This window comes from Pelodiscus sinensis, chromosome 18 (assembly GCF_052426305.1).
Source record: "Pelodiscus sinensis isolate ZL-2025 chromosome 18, ASM5242630v1, whole genome shotgun sequence".
Lineage (NCBI taxonomy): Eukaryota > Metazoa > Chordata > Testudines > Trionychidae > Pelodiscus > Pelodiscus sinensis.
In genome coordinates this window covers 1,352,785-1,367,246 of record NC_143069.1, presented here as the reverse complement: position 1 = coordinate 1,367,246, position 14,462 = coordinate 1,352,785, and the positions used below count along the sequence as shown (strand labels likewise).

The window sequence follows — 14,462 nt, the reverse complement described above, 5'->3', positions numbered from 1 at the left end:
TTTTTTATGCCCTCAGACCATGTGCTTGGAAAATAGAAATCCAGGCATGTCTGGTCAGCCTTGCTGAGTCTTCAGGCCAGGTTAAGCAATCTCCTGCTGTGTCTACACTGGCATGAATTTCCGGAGCTGCTTAAAACGGAATACTATTCCGTTTTCAGTTTTTCCGGAAAAGGAGCATCTACATTGGCAGGCAGCTTTTCCGGAAAAGCCCTTTTTCCGGAAAAGCGTCTGTGGCCAGTGTAGACGCGCTTTTCTGGAAAAGAGCCCCGATCGCCATTTTCGCAATCGGGGCTTTTTTCCGGAAAAGACTACTGGGCTGTCTATACTGGCCCTTTTCCGGAACAGTGTTCCGGAATAAGGACTTATGCCCGAGCGGGAGCAGAATAGTTTTTCCGGAATAGCGGCTGATTTTGTACAGTAGAGCATCGTTGCTTTTCCGGAAATTCAAGGGCCAGTGTAGACAGCTCGCAGCTTATTCTGGAAAAGCGGCTGATTTTCCGGAATAAGTGGCCCAGTGTAGACACAGCCCAGCTGGTGTGGCCTCGTGCAAATGAGTCATTGCATTGTAGCTCCCTTGCTGGGCAGTGGCCACTGACATCCCACCTGGGTGTTGGTTACTGTCCTTGCTGTTGTCTCTGGTAAGCTAATATCTGGCTGATTGGCTAATTTACATCACGTTTTAATGACATACACCACATTCACGTAATTTCATATGCATTGGTGCTATACATATACGGACAGAGAAATAACTTTCAGCTGATCACAATCTTTCCTTTATTCCTTACAAGATCATGATGGTCTAAAAATGAGGAATATAGGGGTTACAAGGCACTCCCAAAACAATGTCACACGTGTCCACATCAAAACAATCACCCACATATCAAAAGTTTCAGAGGGGTAGCCATGTTAGTCTAGAGACTGCAGGTTTCTTTTGGAAAAAGCTTTTCTGGAAGAGATCATCCAAAAAAACTTCTTTCGAAAGAGAGCATCCACACTGCCAAAGCGCATCGAAAAAGTGATCTCTCTCTCTTCCACATCCACACACACCTTTTTCTGAAAGAGCTCTTTTGGAAAAGGCGTTCTTCCTCGTAGAATGAGGTTTACCAATGTCAGAAAAACCCCTCTGTTTTTTTCGATTTACTTTTGAAATAACGCAATAGCAGTGTGGATATAAGTGAAGTTTTTTTCAGAAAAATGTCCATTTTTCAAAAAAAAACCCCAAAACCCTGCAATCTAGACGCACCCTAATAGAAAAAACTTAAACAATGATTTTAACAACCTACACCCCACCATCAGTCTCAGCCTGGACCATTTTACACGAGAGATCCATTTCCTGGACACGACACTACAAATCAGCAATGGAAAATTAGACACCACTCTCTACAGAAAACCCACTGACTCATACAGTTACTTACATGCTTCCAGCTCCCATCCAGAACATACCATATGATCCATCATCTATAGCCAAGCCCTTCGATACAACCACATCTGCTCTAATCCCACTGACAGAGACCAGAAACTTCAGGATCTCTACCAAGCATTTATAAACCTCAACTACCCACCCAGAGAAATAAAAAAGCAAATTGAAAGAGCCAGACGAATACCTAGAAACCATCTACTTCAAGACAGACCCAAGAAAACCAACAATAGAACACCGCTTGTCATCACCTACAGCCCCCAACTTAAACCTGTCCAACACATTATCAATAAACTACAGCCTATACTGGAACAGGATACTTTCCAAGAGGCTCTGGGGGACAGACCCATAGTCTCCTATAGACAACCACCTAACCTCAAGATGATTCTTAGCAACAACCACAGGACATACCACACTAATACCAACCCTGGTACCTTCCCTTGCAACAAACCCCATTGCCAGCTTTGTCCACATATTCACTCTGCTGATACCATTATTGGACCCAGCCAAGCGAGTTATAAGATCAAGAACACATATTCCTGCGCATCCAGAAATATAATTTATGCAGTCGTGTGCCGAAAGTGTCCGTCCGCTATGTACATTGGACAAACGTTTCAGACACTTTGCCAAAGGGTCAATGTCCACAAAAATAGATATCAGACAGGATCACAAAGAAAAAACAGTTTCTTGCCATTTCAACCAGAAAGGACATTGTCTCAACGACTTGATTACCTGCATCCTGCTTCAAAGACCTTTTAAGACTTCACTTCAAAGAGAATCCTCTGAACTGTCATTCGTGCTTAAATTCGACACTTTATGCTCAAATTTGAATAAAGATGCTAATTATCTTACCCATTACAAAGATAGCTTCCCCAATTATCACCTCTAATATCATTAGCTCACAGACATTTAACTTCCCCCCTTCCCTCCCCGCCATCCCCCTTCTGTTCTGAAATTTGATTTGTCCTTTTCATATGTGTTCATTTTTTTTAATTGTATGCTTTGGTATATATGGTTGTGACAATTTTCTTCCACTATTTGATCTGAGGAAGTGGGTCTGGCCCACGAAAGCTCATCACCTATTAAACCATCTTGTTAGTCTTTAAAGTGCTACACAGTCCTGTCATTTTTATAGGAATTGGTGTGGAGCTTGTCTCTGTTACCAACAGAAGTTGGTTCAGTAAAAGATATTACCTCACCCATCTTGTGTGTCTGTCTTTGGAAGAGACATTTATACATACGTGGTAACAGCATTGTGTGTAAATGCTCAAGAAGGCATTTCACTACATCTCATATTTAAAACTCTTTCTAACATGGATGATTTATGTCCCAATGGGGATTTTTCTCTGGTTAACATAGTTTACTGATAAATGAACTGTAGAGAGTTCTTTCCAGCTAGACATAAAATGAGATCTGAAGAAGGGAATGCGAGCATGCACCTAATATTGATAGAGACTAAATTGCAAATAGTAGTTCAACTATATAATGTTAATTTTCCATCCTTTTACCTTGCTTTCCATGCTTAGTAATAACACCAGTGGTGTCCCTGCAGATGGTAACAGATATGCAAGTGGTTTCGTTTGTAAGACCTGCGGTCAGCTGTTCTATACTGAAAAAGGTTTGAACAGCCATATGTGTTTCCAAAGTGAACAATGGCATTCGCCACCTGGGAAGACAGAACAGCAGGTAAAGTAAATTGAATCCCTCAGTGCTTGTTAGTTAATTGGAGTTTGAATTAAAGTCACAAAGATTCTTTAAAACCTGTTCCTAGATTATGGGGATAAAAATGCCTTGAAGCAACTTAACCTTTGTATTGAAAATTAAGAATAATAGGCCAGAATCTAGAATTGTGAGCATATTAGACATACTTCAAGTGACTATTGTTTTAGTAGGCAACTTTAAACAATTGTAATGTTTCCAGAGTGCTGTTTCTTACAACATTTTCTACTGCGTAGATAAGAAATATTGCGTTTTGGTCACTTTTTATAAAATAGAATATTTTTAAGTTCAATTACTGTGGCATCAGAGTCTAGACTTAGGATTTGAGAGGCAAGTTTGGAGTGGAGTGTGGCATAATGGTTATAAAAAGGAATTGCTACTTATTCCTGGGTCTGTCACTAACTTATGTTACTTTGCAGAAAGTCTTTGGGTCTTTGTTTTTTTCCATATATAAAATAATAATAATAATAGTGATGTAGCTGAGAGGGGTATTGTGAGAATTGTTTGCAAAGCACTTTGAGATTCTCAGTGAAAGATGCTATGAGATATGCCTGTTGTTGTTATTATTGTCATTATTTATTAGTCTTTTTTGTGTTAAGGTGTACAATGCAGAAAACTTAAACCCTCAGAAATTGTCACTCAAGTCTCTAGGAGATGGAAACACTTCATCAGAAATTAAGAAAACTTTAGAAGATGTACCAGTGGCACCTCTAGTCATCCCAGTCTCTGTACCTGTGACAGCTGTGAACCAACAGACCAGGAACAAAGTGGGTTGTGATTTGTGTTTTTCTAAATGGTCGACATTGACTTTGGTGTGATGAATCCTGTGAGCAGTTGTTCACCAATATGTGAAATCCATCCCTGCCCAGATGGTTAGGAAAAAGCCTATGCACCACTTAGGTCCTACTTAAACCCTTAAAATAGAATTTGTGGCACTTCAATGGTGATTGTCTACACAGCAGTGGATCTCACTTCAGTGTAAGGGATTGATGAATAGAATCTATGAGATTAATCAGTTGGAAATATATAAATCTGCTAATACAGTAACCCCATCTAGAAGATTGTGAGAAGTATCTGAGGGTATGTCAACACTACCACCCTAGTTCGAACTAGGGTGGTAATGTAGGCAACTGGAGTTGCAAATGAAGCCCGGGATTTGAATTTCCCGGGCTTCATTTGCATAAAGCCGGGCGCTGCCATTTTTAAATGTCCGCTAGTGCGGACTCCGTGCCACGCAGCTACACACGGCATGGACTAGGTAGTTCGGACTAGGCTTCTTAGTCCGTGCTGCGTGTAGCCGCGCGGCATGGAGTCCACACTAGCGGACATTTAAAAATGGCGGCGCCCGGCTTTATGCAAATGAAGCCCGGGAAATTCAAATCCCAGGCTTCATTTACAACTCTGGTTGCCTACATTACCACCCTAGTTCGAACTAGGGTGGTAGTGTGGACATACCCTACATTATGATGTGCATTTACACAGTTAAGGCAACATTAAACTGTGTTTATTTAATTTGTTAAATTCAAAACATAATTTTTCTCTGTATTTGGGTAGTATTTGCCTTCTCTGGTAATTGTCACCAATAGCAGGTGAATATTTAAACTAAGAAGTTAGCAAATATGCTTTCCTAGCAAAATTGTAAGGAAGTCATTGCAAATATTTACTTTATTTTACTATCAGCACTGCTTGGTGGATTTGATTATTGTGTAGGATAATCATTTGATTTAAGGCAAATTAGGGCATATCTGAACTCTTTAGGAAGAATTCACAATGATAACTCTTTCAACTCTACAAGATTACAAGGAAGCTTATGTAAGGCTCTGTTTTATATTCCTTGCTCACATGAATACTTCCATTAACTTAAATGGGACTAATTGCATGAATTAGAGCTGCAGAACCTCTTCTTTCTTTAATTCTGTTCATTAATCTTGATGTTCACTGTTAATTACTAGTCCCAGAAATAAATCACAAAATTGAGATTATAGAAAAATCCAAACATGCAAATGAGATGAGTCCCATGTAATTTCAAGCTTTCTCCTCTGTTAAATGATTTTAAGTGTCTCATGTTGGCCATAAGCTACACATCTTAAATGTCAGAGACTCATACTTGTTCCTATGGTCAATTAACATTTCAAATAAAATGTCTCCTCAGGTTAATGAAAAGGAAAGCCATGATGAGAAGGACCTCAGGAAAAGCTTGCCCCAAAAAAAGAGGAAGAGGCAAACTCGTCCCAAATCTCTCTTTATTCCACCTCTTCCGGCCTTGTGTGCTGAGATGCAGCCAGCCGTGGGAGGATGCCATGAGAGTAATCTTCGATCACCAGTCTACATAGTTGACCACCTCCTGAGAGACTTATTCCAAAGCTCTCCATATACCCCGCCTCCTATGCTCAGCCCGATACGGGAGGGATCAGGGCTTTATTTCAGCACTCTCTGTTCTTCCTCTACTAGTTCTGGTCACAACAAGCTGTACAGTACCATTCTAGGTAATCAAAATCACAATGTTCATATCCAGATAATAATAATAACAACAATTAATATAATATAATATAATGAAAAGAAATCCAGTTTGCTGGCGTTAGCTGTATGGGCCCAGGTTATTGCCCTGCCCTTTGTGCAGACATTTACTGTAATGCAGAATGGGTGTAAAATGCTACTGAATTAGCAGAGGAGTAGCTGTTTTACTCTGTTTCAGCAAAAATAATGAGGAATCCTGTGACTGCAGCCCACTTGGTCAGAACTTCATGCTTCTGACCAAGTGACCTGCAGTCCACAAAAGCTTATGCTCAAATAAATATGTTGGTCTTTAAGGTGCCACAGGACTCCTCATTGTTTCTTGCACTACTTGTCTGTTGTGTTGGTCTAAGCATTCTAGCATTTGACAGTTACACCGAAATGTACAAATATTAGTATAGAGGCATCAATATTCAGTCATTATATATGTTCTCATTCTGAGTGCCAAGTATTACCAGTCCTAAAACAGCGGTGTACATAATTGAGTTAGTATAAATCTGTATTTTTCTGCTCTGCAGCCTTGGGCATAGCTCTCCCTCCTCCAGAGTCTGATTATTCCTGCTAAAAGCATGTATAATCTGTGGTTGGCGGACTTCGGGGTATACACAGCACTGCTCAGGAGTTTGCAACTCCTGTCATAGATAGCCAGCAAGAATAGGAGCAGACATCTTCCAGTTTGTGCTTCCTGTACTGGCTGCTGGTTTCTGAAAAGAGGAATAAAATTCCTGCCAGAATTTGGCTCCAGATCCCATATTGTATGATATTTAAATTTCATTTATGATTCTAAAATAAAGGCCTGTTATGGCTATTGGAAGAGAACTTGTGATGAGTGGTCAAAAAACCCTCAAGCTCCCGAAAAATTGGGTGAGGATGTTTCACGTTGAGAGCCTGTTCTTGAAAGACATAATCATGGGAGTAGTTCCGCTGGAATCTGTGAGAATGCCAAGGTAGGTTTTGAGAGGTTTTAGATAAGCATGGCGAGTCAGGCCAAGGGAAGGGGTCCTGTGAATGCGTTTATCTTCATTGTATTTATATTTTTGTAGGCAGAATGGATGGAGACTTTGGATTCTCTCTTGTGAAAGATAACACCAAAATCAGCATAAAGCCGTAAGTAGGGACAGAGTAACAATTAATAAAAAACCTTCCCCAATACTCTGTATTGTAGCATTAAACAAGTGACTGAGCAGGGCCATCCCTAGGGTGGTGCAGGGCCTGGGGTATCCCTCCTGCTGCAGTCCTGCCCCCACCCTGCCAATTCTTTACCCTGCCCCACCCCTGCTCTACCTACACCCCACCACTGCTTTGGCCCCTTGCCTCTTCCCCTGAGCCATGTGAGCCGTGGGATTACAGAACCTAGTAGCAGGGTTCACCCCCAGTGTTCCCTCTAAGCAGCGCAGCAGCGCAGCTTCACAGGTGATTAATCAGCCCCGCCCAGTCAGAGGCTCAGGGCTTGGTGCAGGGAGCTGACTGACTTAGAGGGAACATTGGTCACCCCCATACACACTCATCGTGGCTGTGAGAGCCGGAACAGCCCAGCACCTGCTCTGCCTTGCCACCCTCCCAGTCTGCCACAGCGCTGTGCTTCCTGCTGCTGCAGTGAAGCAGACTGCAGCCAGCTGGGAGAGGGCTGTGGAGCAGAGCAGGCTGCTGGGCCACTTCGGATCCCACCATTGCGGTGAGTGTGTGGTATGACCCCTGTTGCTGCCTCACACCAGGCCCCCATAATCTCCCAGGTCTGTCTCACCCATAGGACGGTTGAGGCATCTGCCACATGGCCCCCAAAGCGTGGGGCTGCCTCAATCTGTCCTATAGCTTTGTATAGGGTAGATCATTATGATAATAGAGCTATTTCCCATTCTCTTCTACAATATCCTTTACTGGCTATTGCAGCAGATGGGATAACTAGACTTAGCTGGACCATTGGCCTGAGTCAATGAATGAGAAAGTTTGAATGCAAGACAGAGCCCAGTGCATGAGTTTGAAAAAGAGAGACACAGGCAAAATATTTGCATATGGGGCTGTTATGTTTTCTGTAATTCCACAGACTCAAAGTTGTTCTTTGGGCTCCAAGCGGGCAGCACGATCCCAGGGGAAAGAGAGAATGGAACTCACATGACGTGGAAAACAGTGCTTCAAGTGGATGAATTGTTGTTCAGTGGCTAAAGAGGAGTTTAGACGCATTTTGCTGGGTTCAGTTCTTTGACACTAATGTACTGTCAAGTTCAGGTACCAATACAGCACATGCTTAACTTTAAGCACATTAGTAGACCCATTGTCTTCAATGGGATTACTAATGTCCTTAGTGTTATGCACATTCTTAAGTACTTTGCTGAATTGAGGCCTGCTTTGAACTTCTAGATCATTCCATTTAAGGATCCAAAAGAGCCTTACAAACATGAATGAATAAAGCCTCACAAGGGCCGTATGAATTATAGGTATCAGAGCATATAACAACAAGTAGTCGTCCTGTGGCACCTTAAAGACAGAGGGTATGTCTACACTGCATTCCTTTTTCGAGAGAGGAATGCAAATGCAGCTGAGCGAAATTGAAAATGAAGCGCGGATTTGAATTTCCCACACTTCATTTGCATAATCGTGTTCGGGTGCTATTTCGAAATATCCTATTTCGAAAAAAGAAATGCTGTCTAGACGCGATTATTTTGAAAGAAAACCCTTCCTTTGAAATTACCCTTACTCCTCATAAAATGAGATTTACGGGTAATTTTGAAATAACAGCATCTAAACTGTATTTCTTTTTTCAAAATAGGGTATTTCAAAATAGTGCCTGGATGCAATTTTGCAAATGAAGCACAGGAAATTCAAATCTGCGCTTCATTTGCAATTTTGCTCAGCTGCATTTGCATTCCTCTCTCGGAAGAGGAAAGCAGTATACACATACCCTAACAGATTTATTTGGGCATAAGCTTTTGTGCAAGTGGGTTTTGCCCATAAAAGCTTATGCTCCAGTAAATTAAGGTGCCCCAGGATGCTTCATTGTTCATAAGAGTTATGTTACTATTAATTTTCTAATAATTAGAATATTCTTACTTGGAAGTATGCTATTGTGTTTTAACCACTGTACCATGCTTAAATTTCACTTCCTTTTTCTGTGTCCTCAGTTTATCCATCCTTGAATAGAAATATTAACACATACCTTCTTCACATTTGTGTTGTGATCCTTAATTAAATGGTTGTAAAGCACTCAGGGTACGTCTAGACTACAGGCTTTTGTCGACAGAAGTTTTGTCGACAGAAACTGTCGACAAAGCTTCTGTTGACAAAGAGCGTCTAGACTACATCCAGTTCTGTCGACTAAGCAAGCCGCTTTGTCGACATGACAGTGTAGACGCAAAGAACAGTGTAGATGCAATAACGTCTTCTGTTGACAGAACTCTGTCAACAAAAGGCATTATTCCTCGTAGAATGAGGTTTACAGCTGTCGACAAAACTGTTGAGTTCTGTCAACGTTATGTTGACAGAACTCAGCAGCAGTGTAGACGCAGGTTTACTTTTGTTGACAAAACCCTGTAATCTAGACACACCCTCAGTGTTTGGAGGAAAGGAACTGGAGAAATACAGAGTCCTTAAAAAAAGTTTGACTGTGTAATTCCTGATGTTTGTCAAGTCATTTTATCTGATGCATACCTTTTTTCTACACCTCCATTAAAAAAGGAACTTGGAAGAATATTCATAGTAGGGAAAATACAATTTTAGAAGGCTAATAATCTTGGCTATTGCAACTACAATGTTTTAAAGGTCTTTTAAAATAACATCATCCACCTCTCTCCTCCATCACTCGCACACAAATCCCTCATTTGGCTGGCTCTCTCACTGTCTTGCATCACTGGATGAATTAATAGCATTTTTGGCCAGATAATGTCAGACGCTGGCCAAAATGAAGTTGCAAAATATCCAGTGCCATCCCTATTGAACATTGACTGGGCTGTGCATGAGGCAAGCATAATAAATAAAGATTTCTGTGTCTTTTCCTTTTTTCTTAGACTGTTTAGATATCCTGCTCTGTCATCTCTCATAGCCACTTTTCTAGTTAGCCATTGTTAATTTCATCCACTGCCTCTCACTTACGTATCAGAAACCTTAGCAGGAGAATCTGTTTTCTTGTTTGTATAGGGATGAAATAATTCCTGTGATAACTGTGATTGTTTAAGAGCAAAGAAGTTAATGTGCTAAGATGAATCAAGGGAGGCAAGCCTCAGTGCTTTGTTGTATATTGTTGTGGATGAATGTGAGGCAGGTGGAGAGGAGTGGTCTGAGCCCAGGATAGAAGCCAGGAAATTCAAAATTCTAATCATATTTCTGACAATGATTCTGACTGAGGCTTTGGACCAGGGCTGGATTAAGGTGGGGACTAGCCGGGCAGCTGCCCGGAGTACCAACCTATGCGGGGCGCCTGATGGCAGCTGTGAGGGGCGCCACACGCCCGGCCGCATAGCACTCCTTAGAACGGCAATCAGGTACCCGAGGTTGGGGGCCGCGCGGCACCACTTAGAGCTGCCATCAGGCGCCGCACACCCAGGGCCGGGGGCCACACGGCACCCGATTGCAGCTGTAAGGTGCGCAGCACGCACGGGAACGGAGCCGCGCATGCATCGCGCGCCCGCTGCACAGGAATGGCTTGAGCTGGCCCTGCTTTGGACAACCCACTTAATCGCTCTCCCTTGGCTTCCCAATGTATATAAAATGGTACCAATACTTACCTACCTCACAAGGGAGAGATTGGCTAGTGTGAATTAATAAATTAATGTTTTAATTCAGTTTGGAAAATGGTTGTTTGTCTAAACATTTTTGTTGTGCCAGATTTACAAGGAATCTAATGTATTAGAGGCAATCAGTCAGGTGTCAATTCTGCGTATAATAGGGAAAGTAGAACATGTTACATAGAATCATAGAACTGGAAAGGGACCTTGAGAGATCATTGAGTCTAGCCCCTTCCCTCTCAGCAGAACCAAGCACTGTCTTGACAGGTGTCGGTCTCACCTGCTCTGAAATATCTCCAGCGATGGAGATTCCACAACCCCCCTACGTAATTTATTCCAGTGTTTAAACACCCCGACGGGTAGGAAGCTTTTCCTAATGTCCAACCTAAACCTCCCTTGCTGCAGTTTAAGCCCATTGCTTCTTGTCCTGTCCTCAGAGGCCAAGGGGAACAAGTTTTCTCCCTCCTCCTTGTGACACCCTTTTAGATACTTGAAAACTGCTATCGTGTCCCCCCTCAGTCTTCTCTTTTCTAAACTAAACAAGCCCAGTTCTTTCAGTCTTCCCTCAGAGGTCATGTTCTCTAGACCTTTAATCATTTTTATTGCTCTTCTCTGGACCTTCTCCAATTTTTCCACATCTTTTCTGAAGTATGGTGCCGAGAATTGGACACAATACTCCAATTGAGGCCTAATCAGTGCAGAGTAGAATGGAAGAATAACTTCTGGTGTCTTGCTCACAACACTCCTGTTCATGCAACCCAGAATCATGTCTGCTTTTTTTGCAACAGTGTCACACTGTTGAGTCATATTTAGCTTGTCGTCCACTATGATCCCTAAATCCCTTTCAGCAGTACTCCTTCTTAGACCGTCACTTCCCATTCTAAGACATATTAGGTCTTTTCCATCTTTAGGATCTAGGAACATAGGAATTGTCACACTGGATCCAATCAGTGCTCCACTAGTCTATTAGACTTAAATATCTTAAGCATTTTGGTATCATCTGCAAATGTTGCTGCCTCACTGTTTACCCCTTTCTCTAGATCATTTATAAAAGAGTTGAATAGGATTAGTCCCAGGACAGGACATACCCTTGGGCGACCCCACTAGTTACCTGTCTCCAGTCTGAGAACTTCCCATGTATTCCTACCCTTTGCTTCACAGAAAGGTGTAAAAACCAGGCAGAAAGCAGTTATTACATAACCCATCACAAGGGAAAGATTTTTCCTGATCCCACACTAGTTAGATTGGCTTATGTCCTGAAGCAAGAGAGCTTACAACTCTTCTCAAAGCTTGTCTTATTAAAAAATCCTTACTGTTATAACTCTGAGTATTCTTATTATCTATATAAATGTCCATCTTTAATAGCTGTAATTCTGTGAACTGCATTTTTATCAACAGAGGTGACAGATGGTGGTATCATATATATAGTAGCCCAATGTCTGTGAGTCTGTAACGCTGAAATGCTGGCTGTTCCCTCTGGGCGGCCCATGCTGCATGGGGAGTGAGGGGCCCAAACGGCCGCTTGCTCCCCCACAGCGGCCCGGCTTAGCGGTGGAGAAGTCAGCCAAGCGCCATGACGGGAGGGAAAGGGGGGCGGGGTGGTGACGTGCGGCATGACAGCGGCTCCAGGCCCCGCCCCCTGGCTGTGAACGTCACCACCCCGCTTCACCTCCCGCCATGGCGCTCAGCTGACTTCTGTGCCGCTCAGCCAGGCTGCCTCATTGGAGCAAATGGCGCAAGCAACCGTTGGGGCTCCGCACTCCCCATGCAGCACAGGGAGTGCGGAGCCCAAATGGTTGTTTGGGCTCCACGGTCCCCCGAGTGAGAGGTGGGAGGGGGAGGAGAAGAGAAAGAGAGACAGAGAGGGAGGCAGGAGGCGGAGGAGAGCTGAGAGAGGGAGGGGGGAGGCAGGAAGAGGAGGAGGAGAGAGAGACGGAGCGAGAGACCGGAGGCTCAGGAGAGAAGACCGACGTGGAGAAGAGACCAGAAAATCCCGTCTTATGACGGACTAATTGGCTAGTTTGAAATACTTGGCTAGCAATTTTAAATAGTTTATTAGTACAGAGTGAGTTTAATAGTGTGAGAGTTATTATTGTTCTTGTTAAATAAAAAAAGTTGAACAGGAACTTTATAGATATTATATTCCTTTTGTTTGGGCTATGGTTAGCTAAGGAAGGACAGAGTCTTCTTTGTCATTGGATATGTAACATGGACAGAGTAACAGTGCTACAATAGTGGGTGGAATAATGAAATAAGACTTTATTAGTTCTGTCTGCAGTGGATATAGCAGTGTTGTGTAGGTTTGCAATGTAATGCAAAGCTAAGATCTGGATAACATATCTGGAAGGGGGCATTGTTAACAAGATTGCACCATCTAGGTTAAATATACCTAGTAACAAGAAATTCTATGAAAGGATTATCTTGCAATAAGATAAACCATTGAGGAGTTTCATGCAGTTTACAAGAGCAAGAACTGTAAAGGCAAACCCTCGAGCTGTGTATAAGGGAAAAGTGTGAAGACCACATGTCGCCAGAGCTGACTGAGAATTAAGGAAGATAAAAGCAATACTGGTGAAAAATATACTGATATCCTAAGAGTTTTACACACAGTTTAGGCACACAAAATGCTTTAACCATACACATTTCACTGAATGCTCATTATATATATGGATATGTCTACACTGTGGAGCTATCCCGAAATACTGGAAGTATCCCGAAATAGCTATTCTACATCTATTGAAGCAGCCCGTTATTTCAAAATTTACATCCTGGTAACCCTCGTTCCACGAGGGTTAAGAGGAATTTTGGAATTGCGAGTTATTTTGAAATTCGGCACTGTGTAGGCAGTGCTAAATGACGAAATAAGCTATTTTGAAATAGCATTGAAATAAGCCATGCAATGAGGCCATAAGTTGAGACTAAACATCTGTTCTAAGCCTTACTTTAATCCAGCCAAAGATCAGTTATTAAGCCCACTGTTATATCTCTCACTGGGAACGATCTACAGCTCTGGACTGTTTTCTTCTATATAAAATACCAGCTCGTAATTTCAAGATTGGCAGCAGAACTGGAGTTGTGGCTTTCCCAGACAAACAGTAGCGTAGGTACCTCAGTTCAGGCTTTTCTTCCCTGTCTTGCCAATGTGCTTTACCACATGAGACACTCACCATAGATGTAAGGTGTTCCGTCTCTGCTTCATTCACTCCTTGTCCTGGATGCTGAGGGTATGTCTACACTACGAGAGAGGTTGAATTTATTAAGGTTGAATTTTAGCACCCAGTATTGTATAGTTGAAGGTGAGAAATACGTGTGTATTCACTGTGCATATGAAGTCAATGGAGTGCATCTCCAATAGCACGACTACTTTCAACTTTGACAGTGATGCACCATGGGTAGCTGTCTCACAGTTCCTGTCGCCCCTTTGGATTCTGGGTTAAGCTGCTAGTACCTGATGAAATAAAAACATTGCATGCCGTCTACCCACATCCCCAAGGTCCTGCCCTGAAGGACCCAGGGATCTGTTAGTTGTTTATAAAATCGACCTGATGTGGCTGAGTTCAACCATGGTTGTTTTAGATGATATTACAGTGGCACAGAACTGGAATAATACAGCAGTGCACCAGGTACAGCCTGTAGAAGCAAGCTTCCTGGTCAACAGCATCAGGCTAGCAGGGCTTAGTGAACGATCTAGAAATGTGAGTGTAGACAGCAATTAGAAGTTGTGGAATGGGCTGGAACAATAGACTCAGAAGCCCCTCCAGCTCAAGCTGCAAATTTAAAGCACAGTCTACATTTTAGACTGATAGCAGAAATGCTGCTAGTCCAAGCCTGATAACATGGGATGGAAAGCTTAGTCCCACAGGCAGTGTAGGCATACTCATTGTCTCTTACTGTTTACTTGGGACAGATTAGATCCATTAGCTATGGTTTGCAAAGACATTTGTGCACAGCATAAATAACTTTTATCACACTACGTCTTGCTCATTCATATGCTTTGAAAGCTGTATTGTCGTGTGCGTGTTTGTGTGTACCTGCATTCTTAATGAGTTATATTTGTTCCCAATTCATTTTTCCCAACCCCCACTTTTTATTAT

General features: G+C 42.4%; 1 protein-coding gene across 1 annotated transcript in view; it reads left to right on the top strand.

Moving 5' to 3' along the window:
- Positions 1 to 14,462, top strand: part of ZNF541 (zinc finger protein 541) — a 48,782-nt gene that overhangs the window by 18,567 nt on the left and 15,753 nt on the right. Inside the window, exons 7-10 of the mRNA XM_075917981.2 lie at positions 2,944 to 3,103; positions 3,736 to 3,903; positions 5,289 to 5,622; positions 6,694 to 6,757. Coding sequence (XP_075774096.1) covers positions 2,944 to 3,103; positions 3,736 to 3,903; positions 5,289 to 5,622; positions 6,694 to 6,757 — 726 coding nt within the window. The remainder of the gene's footprint in view (positions 1 to 2,943; positions 3,104 to 3,735; positions 3,904 to 5,288; positions 5,623 to 6,693; positions 6,758 to 14,462) is intronic.